Source organism: Zingiber officinale, chromosome 8B, assembly GCF_018446385.1.
Source record: "Zingiber officinale cultivar Zhangliang chromosome 8B, Zo_v1.1, whole genome shotgun sequence".
NCBI lineage: Eukaryota > Viridiplantae > Streptophyta > Magnoliopsida > Zingiberales > Zingiberaceae > Zingiber > Zingiber officinale.
The window spans coordinates 21497938-21506340 of record NC_056001.1 but is presented as its reverse complement, the minus strand read 5'-3'; the positions used below and the strand labels follow the sequence as shown (position 1 = coordinate 21506340).

Sequence of the window (8403 nt, the reverse complement as noted above, 5' to 3'; positions counted from 1 at the left end):
TCTGATTAACCTTAAGCTACTTAACTTCTGATCAACCTTTGACCGTCAATCTCCTAGATGGGCAATTGCACCAGTAATCTCCAAATATTGTCAAACATTAAAATTGAAGTATCAAGACTCAAACTTGAGTCAACTTAAGCTTAGTCAACCTAGTCAATTTTGACCCTGGGGGAAAGTTGCATCAACAATCCCCTCTCCCCTTTTGATATTTGACAATACATTTAAGTTAGGCTCATTCACTAGTCCCAATTTTCTCTTCATTCCAAAGCATGAATGAATGTTTCACATTCTCCCCCTTTAAATATGGAGAATTTCCTAACTTAAATCATACATTCTCCTCTTTTGGCACGCATCAAAAACTCTTCTCCTAAAAAGTTATTCACATATTGTTCACAACCTTACTTGTTGTTCACAACATCACAATAAAAATCTCATACCCTTCTTGAGATATTTGATAATCTCCCCCCTTTACTTGTTGCATCAACAATCTCCCCCCTCTCCCTTTTTGATATTTGACAATACATTTAAGTTAGGCTCATTCACTAGTCCCAATTTTTTCTTCATTCAAAAGCATGAATGAAAGTTTCACATTCTCCCTCTTTAAATATGGAGAATTTCCTAACTTAAATCATACATTCTACTCCTTTGGCACGCATCAAAAACTCTTCTCATAAAAAGTTATTCACATATTGTTCACAACCTTACTTGTTGTTCACAACATCACAATAAAAATTTCATACCCTTCATTGTCTCCAACTGCTCATCCTTCAGCATATATCTATCATCCAATGCTTATCCTAGAGCATTCACAACATGACAATGAAGATTTTCCATCTCCCATTATTTTTCGATGTTCAACCTTGAGCATTCATAATAATGAAGGTTTCCCATCTTTCATTATTTCATTGCTTACAAATAAAATGTAAATCATGTTGTTAAGGAGTAGCTCACCCTCGAAACATGTTGCAATTCTCTATCATTGCACCAACAATGACCTAAAGTTTCTAAACCTTTAGGAAATCTAAAATTTAAAGTTAAAAAGGTTAAGAATTAATATTGAATGCAAATCTCCTCCTAAACTTTAAATTAGTCTTCTTTAACCAATCATTTCTTATTTTCAACAAGAAAACTACCCTTAAATACTTAGAAATATATTTTTTAGGATTAAGGATGGTTAAGTCGACTAGATGTGACTCAATCAACTTAAATGAGCTTACTTAAGTTGAAAGCAGAACCTTAAGCACTTAGAGAAGGCGTTTAATCGTTTAAGCCCTGTCTTGATCGATTAGCATGAAGTCCCAGTCGATTAATCCACGCTGTAATCATTTAAGATTTTCTTTTAAGCCATTACCATTTCTGATTTCTAAAATTCATTTTTATCCAAATTTTAGAAATGCATAAATAATTTTATAATTTTATAAAATTCATGTAGACATTATTTATATCATATTCTATCATTGAAAAATAGGTTTCTAAGAAAATATATCTCATTTTCAAATATTGACATAAAATTTGAAACATTGAAAAACTTCAATATTTTTTTTCTAGTTTGTGTCTAACTATGCAATGGTGATTGTTATCAAAAAATAGACTTTACCAAGGTTTTCCAAATTATTTTTTAAATCAATTTTTAAAACTAATTTCTAATTATGATTTTTGAGCTAAATGCACATGACTTGTATACTCGTTTTCCCTATAATTGGATAACACATAATTTATATGTTTTGATTAAACTAAAAATAAAAAAAGATGTACTAAATCAACATATTAAGTTTTGCTCATCCTCCTAACATCTCATTTATATCTAATGTGTATCCAAACATATACAAGTCAACTTATAGTACTTGTGAAATGTATATATTAATTTTTCCTAATCTAAGGGATCATACATATCTATCTAGGCATTTTAAGTTTTGATTATCCACCTAGAATGTCATTTGAAAATTAATGTTATTATCCTTAATTGCAAGAAATTTAACACAATGTATGTTGATTGTTGGCATATATCAAAATGAGTAATTTTTTAAAAAGACATATTATAGTTGCATGATGTATGTATAACATGACATATGATATCTTCATAAAAGTATAAATCAATAATATGATGTTATGATATATGATGAGCCAGCAACACAAAACATGACAACTTTAGCATAAATAAAATATCTAGATTATCTATCTAAGTGTTTCTATCCTTAAACCATTTGCTAAGCCAAAAATAATCCTAAGTTACCCTCATCACCCAAGAAAATACCAACATCCCAATTTGGTATTTCTTTGATTTATCCGATTTATGTTAATTTAATTAGATTCAAATATTTAAATTTTGACACATTTTACTCTTCCAGAGAGTAAACAATTAATTCATCTAGGACGTAAAGAACGTTTAGAAATCCAAAACTTCCTGGCGCTTCTTAGGTTTATTAGGTACTCACTAATCGCCGATTAAATTGAAATTAAATAAAATATTTTTTTAATTAATCGAACCGATTGAAGTTTTCTATAAAAATCAAATAAACCGAATTGAAACCGACTAATTCGGTTACAAATTAAAATAATTGATTTTTTCATCATGAATTGATTGATTCTTTACATAATAGGCTTGGCTAATAATCGACGAGTTCATCAATCAAGTTAAAATTCTAAATCATGATTCAAACTCATAAAATATAAAGTCGACTGATGACTTCTGGTTCAGTTTACTCAGTTAAATGATATCATAAACTTTAAATATGCAATCGAACTGATCTAAACTAATTATGACACAACTTGTTTGACATCTCTTCATAGAGCAATCACCGATTAAATTTAAATTGAATAAATTTGTTTTTCAATTAATTGAACTGATTGAAATTTTGTATAAAAATCAAATAAACTGAATTGAAACCGATTACTTCGTTCAAAAATTAAAATAATTGATTTTGATTGATTCTTTACGCAATCGGTTGACTAATAATAAACTATCCAGTTCATAGTTAAACATTCTAAATCATGATTCATACTCTAAAATATAAAGTCGGTCGATAAATTTCGATTCAGTCTAATTAGTTAAATCTATATCTTAAGTTCTAAATTTGAAATTGAATCGAATTAAACTAACCCTATTAACAAATATTTAAACAAATATATATTTTTAGAAATAATTGAACCGAATTTTTATTTGGATCCATTAATAGGACATGGTGCATTCGGCCATATTTTTTTTTCTTCAAGAAAATCATAAAAATAGCACATCAAATTAGTGAGAAGAATAGCATTTTATTGTCATATCTCTTGTCTTCGCTATGAAAGATATCCCCACCCCACAGGAGGAAGAACACAAAACTTAATGATCCAAGACAAGCAGTTCTTGACCTTAATTTAATCCCAACAGAACTAATGCCCATCAATCTCTCAAAAAGTGATCCCCCAATTCCACTGTCTCTCTGACCTTTAATTCCAAGGCTAGCCATGGCCAAGAGAAGCACCTATTCCCCCCTACTCCGTGCTCTCATTTTAAGCATGCTGCTGGAAGAGGGATAAAAAGCTTAAAGGCCACAGATAGGCACAAGATGTGTCCTTCCTGTTAAGTGCAGGATTCTTTCTGCTTCTGCAACTTGCAACTGATCTGAGTATCCACGAATTACCGTATTATCATCTGATCAGCAACTCTGGTAAAATTTTAAAAAGCTGGCGGCTTGGTTAAAATCGAACGGGCATCCGCAGTCCGTCAGCTCGTACAGATCCGAAAAACACATCAGTCCTTTTTTTCCCACAGCGGAGAAGGCCGTCCACGCCGGACCAAAAAAAAAAATCCGGAGCATTCGGAGCTCCGAATATCGACGGATTCCAATTACGAGACAATATATTCCATTCCTCCGGCAGGCGATCATCGAGCGCTCGCACGACGCGACGCAAGATCCCCCGTGTCGCCGCTCGGCGAGTACGCCTTCGCTGCCTTCGACCATACCTGCTGCATGCTCCAACGCTTTATATGTTCCTCACGACGACGATGATACTGAAATAGTTTTTCCTATTGGTCAATCCTTATCCCAATCCTCACGATAGCTCGGAAATGACAGCAGTGTATTTATATTTATATTTATATTTATTTTTATTTTTATTTTTATTTTTATTTTTATATTTGCTACTGCACGTGATTTACTCGAAAAAATTATGCGTGTTCTTGACTGCGCCTACTGAACCGGGCGCCTTCGTTCGTTGCGGAGTGCGTGTAAACCTGTGGCGCGGCGACGTAATTGAGTATTGACTCGGCCTCTCGTTAACCCCGGACACCGACCTGCTGACGGCGCACCGCTATTCCAAAAGGTCGCCGTCGATTGGTCCACGCACCCTGAGAGTTTCCTGTGCTCGTTTCTCCACGACCCCACCCGCTTAATTTACCCAGCGATGGGGGCCCCGCTGCTTCCTGCCCTTCCTGCCACAACCCCGCAACATCTATAAATATTGACGGAAGGTGGCAAAGGTTTTGAGCTAAAACATTCCTTCCATCCTTTTGCCTTGAATTTTATTCCCCTGCTATCATTCCACTGCTTGTGTCTCTCGACTCTTGCTAAGCCCTATAGTTGAATTACAGGAAGGAAGATAAGGAAATTTATTTTAATTTTCATTTATTACACTATTATTGTCGATATATATATCGATCAGTCGGCGAAAGGCGCGACAGCAGTAGCAGCATGCAGCAGGAGGAGATCCCTTCAAGGTCGCCCACCGAGCAATTCTCCATTGTAGGTACCTCTTTCATTTCATTTCATTTCATTACATTTCAAATTTTTTTTTTTTTTTTTTTTTTGTAATTTTGATGATTCATTAAAGAGCAATGCGCTGCCAGATGCAAATGAGCTATTGTTTGATCTGTTTGACTTTGTCAAACGATTTACTGAAATCCCGGATCATTCAAATTTGTTTATTATTATTATTATTATCATTATTATTATTACTTTAAAATTTCATCAATGATCTCAGAATAAATCGAGGATTGATTGAAGTAATGGCTCGGCCAACAATCGTCCTTGCGTGATGCCTTTCTTCATATGTAGAATAATTATGTTCGATAGATAATTCGTCTTTACTTCGGTTTGGCAATAATTAGCTCCGATAAAAATCTCGTCGATCGATCCATTTATTCCGCTACGTGTCATCAGTTCATTGGATTCGAAATAATTTTTTTTAAAAAAAATCGAGCTTTGATTTCAATTTTGAAATGTTACTTTCAAGATATATTTTGATTTCTAAAAAGGGGGTTTGGTTGTTGCTTGAAAGCAGGAAGAGGAGTGCATCTCCAGCTCCGATGCCGCTCGGATCTTGAACTCGTGCGACGAAGCCGTGGTCGTCGACGAGGATCTCTTCCCGTCGCCGGACCACCTCTCGTCCCTCGTCAGCTTGCTCCGCACAGAGGACGATGTCTTCTCGTCCTCGTCTGCCGCGGTGAGCGCCGGAGGGTCCTCATCCGCGCCTCCCCCCTGCTACCCGGACGATGGCGCTTTCTCCCCCTTTAACGCCCTCGACGCGGCCGCGCTCTCTGCTCTTCTCGATGCGCCTATGGGGACGCAGATGCAGAACACCCAAGCCCCGGACGTCGACCTCCTCTCACACGCTCGCTACGCCGGCCCGTCCGCCTGCGCCTCCTCGGTGAACCTCCCGCTCATCGGTTATCCGCCTCCCTTCCCTGGGGATCCTTCTCACTATTCGTTCGAAGACGAGATCTCGGTTGGCGATCCGGCGACGAGCGGGTATACGGCGGCCCGGTGTCAACCGAATCGGCCGTGCGAGGGCGAGTACTACACCGCCGCGGTGGCCGGGATGCATCAGCAGCAGAAGCAGTCGTCGGGGTTCGTAGGGATGGAGTTGGCGTCGCCGTGCTTGGCTCTGGAGGAGGGCGGCATGGGGCCGATGCTGTACCGGAGCTCAATTGCCCGAGGAGAAGCGCCGAGGGGTTACTTTTTTGCGGGAGGGGGGATGATGAGCATGCCGACGACAGTGCCGGAGGCCGGATTCATGGGACCGGCTAATACGGCCAAGTATCAGAGGCTGGACTGTGGTTTGGGAGTGTACGGACAGGAAGTCGCGCTGCAGCATGCCTTCGGCTCTGGTGATTTGCAGGTATCGACGCATTAGATAATCAATCTTACAATTTTCATTTATTATGGCATTGCATGGTTCTTTCTCACTACATTCTGAAATTAATATACTATTTTTTTCAACAATTTTTATGATTTTAAGAACATGTTTGAGAATATATAGACAATGGATTTCAGTTACTTGCGGCGTTAATTAGCAAGAACACTATGCATGTTAGCTTGTTAAACTGTATGTCATCTCAATTGGCATAGCTGAGATGATAAATGGATGTAGATTTATCATTTGAGGTTGAGGGGTCAAATCTTAGGGTTGGTAGGGCATGAATCTCTGCACCCTGTATAACACCCCCATCCACTTGCCTTCTCGGTTATCTTAATTTTCCTCTTCCGTGTTGATCCTGACGGACAGACAGGGCGTTGGGGTGAGCGATTCGTCTTTTGTCACTTATTAAATTAATAAGTATGACTCATTTCGTGCCAATTTTAAGTTGATCAAATTTTCACGTCTGTTTCAGTAGTATCATGTTCAACAATATACTTTACCTTGGCCCTTTTATAAAAAGATTGTGTGCACAGTGTGATATGTTTTGTAAAGGTAATTGGAGGATGCAGCCAACATCTGATGACTGGAACTGGCGGCAATCCGGTGCTGCTTCCAGCGCCGGAGGTGGTCTCATCGATGGATGAATCCAGCTTCAAGGTCGGTCGTCTGTCGGTCAAGGAGAGGAAGGAGAAGATCAATAGATATCAGCAGAAGCGAAACCAAAGAAACTTTAGCAAGAAGATCAAGGTAAAATGCATAGAAACTATTTTGTGAGACTGAGGTTTAGAATTGTATGCTTACAGAAATTCATACACAATTCTTGCAGTATGCCTGTAGGAAAACTCTGGCAGACAGCCGGCCTAGAGTGCGTGGGAGATTTGCAAAAAATGATGAGTTTGGTGATGTAACAAAAACTAGCTCAAATGACCATGAATTCGAAGATGAGGAAGAAGTAATGCACTCTTCTCATTTCATCAAACACACTTTTTTCTCAAGCACTAATTTCTGTTTGATCCAAGCAACAAGCTTATGCGGTAAGGTTTCTTTATTGGACACCCACTGTAATACTTGTCAAACAGCAGAAATGACAAAATCAAAGAAGGTAACAAAGAACTAAGAGGCTTAAAATTAGGAAACACATCAAATTTCATTCATATTTCATGATTCATTTTGAGGAGTTGCTTACAAACCCATCTACTTTGTAAAATAGACTTGCTTCATTAAGACTAATACATTGTTTCAGGAGATTGAGCAGCACAGTTATGAGTGTTCCCTAACGGGCTGCTGCATTTTTGTAGATGATGGTGAAGGAAGAAGATGAGATGCTAGACTCGGATATCCTTCCGCACATTAGTGGTGTGAATTCCTTCAATTTCCCTGTCGAATCTTGGATATGATCAGCGCTCATATGACTCAATAAGTTTGGTTATTGTTTGTCATTTGCTGTCATAAGCATTCATGATTCAGCAGTCCATACAGCTAATAAATCCTTCCAATAAAATGGCATGGAGATCAATGTTGATGCCATTCTTCCCGTTGTGACTTGTACAACTTCAAAGAGATACAATACTCACGAATGCAAACCTAGTTGGTGGTGAGAAAAAAAATGTTCAGATTAATCAGTCTTGCCCATGAGGTTTGTGACATTCGTGTCAACATGTCTGATGTACTCATGTACCCAAAGTAGGACCTTCCTTCTGTATGAATTTTTGGGAATTGTCCTATTCTGAACTAACCGTCTCTTTCATCTTCATGTTATGTGTCTATTCAATTGTCTTTTTATTTTTATTTTTTTTTCATTTATCACGATTATAGAAATAAAGCAAGGAATCATGTAATGTTTATGTTTGCCAATCTGTTGTTCTTCGATTATGCTTTCCACTTCTAATAAATCCGTATGTATATGTCAGTTTTGATTACTAAGAGCCATTTCCTTTGTTCAAACTTTGTCGTGGAGCAGCAGAGTTTTAGTATTGTTTTGACATCACGGGTGGATAAATTCCTAAGAGCTCCAGCGGCACCCGTGGGGACATGTTGTTGGATAAAATTATTTTTATTAGATGGATTTATTTATAAGTTACACTAGTAAATATAATATGAACCATTTAAAATGATCTAATTTATATTTAATGAATTTCGGTGTGCACTATATAATGAATTGATCCCTAGAAGATTAGGATATCTTTGATATATTTCTTTGTTCTCATTGACGATGAAGATTCAGTACCGTCAATCTTAACTTTTCCGAAAGACCAACTTTCTTCTTCTTATTCTGCAAAA

General features: G+C 37.5%; 1 protein-coding gene across 3 annotated transcripts; it reads left to right on the top strand.

The window, feature by feature from the left end:
* Nucleotides 1–4507: 4507 nt before the first annotated feature.
* LOC122017794 lies at nucleotides 4508–7876 on the top strand. Of its 3 annotated transcripts, none has more exons than XM_042575488.1 (5): nucleotides 4508–4727; nucleotides 5266–6102; nucleotides 6676–6870; nucleotides 6950–7157; nucleotides 7422–7876. In XM_042575488.1, the coding sequence occupies exons 1-5, from the start codon at nucleotides 4677–4679 to the stop codon at nucleotides 7442–7444; spliced, it is 1314 nt and encodes a 437-aa protein (XP_042431422.1). In that variant the 5' UTR covers nucleotides 4508–4676; the 3' UTR covers nucleotides 7445–7876. The 3 variants fall into 3 exon arrangements, with proteins under 3 accessions (XP_042431422.1, XP_042431421.1, XP_042431423.1); XM_042575489.1 differs by having other exon boundaries at nucleotides 4509–4727; nucleotides 6950–7075; XM_042575487.1 differs by lacking the exon at nucleotides 7422–7876 and having other exon boundaries at nucleotides 6950–7408.
* Nucleotides 7877–8403: the final 527 nt, after the last annotated feature.

Bases quoted from the DNA above. Each gene is read 5' to 3' on its own strand.
- LOC122017794 (XM_042575487.1), top strand. From the start codon at position 4,677: ATGCAGCAGGAGGAGATCCCTTCAAGGTCGCCCACCGAGCAATTCTCC. The intron at 4,728-5,265 runs GTAGGTACCTCT...GCTTGAAAGCAG, and splicing joins CCACCGAGCAATTCTCCATT to GAAGAGGAGTGCATCTCCAG. The intron at 6,103-6,675 runs GTATCGACGCAT...TGTTTTGTAAAG, and splicing joins TCGGCTCTGGTGATTTGCAG to GTAATTGGAGGATGCAGCCA.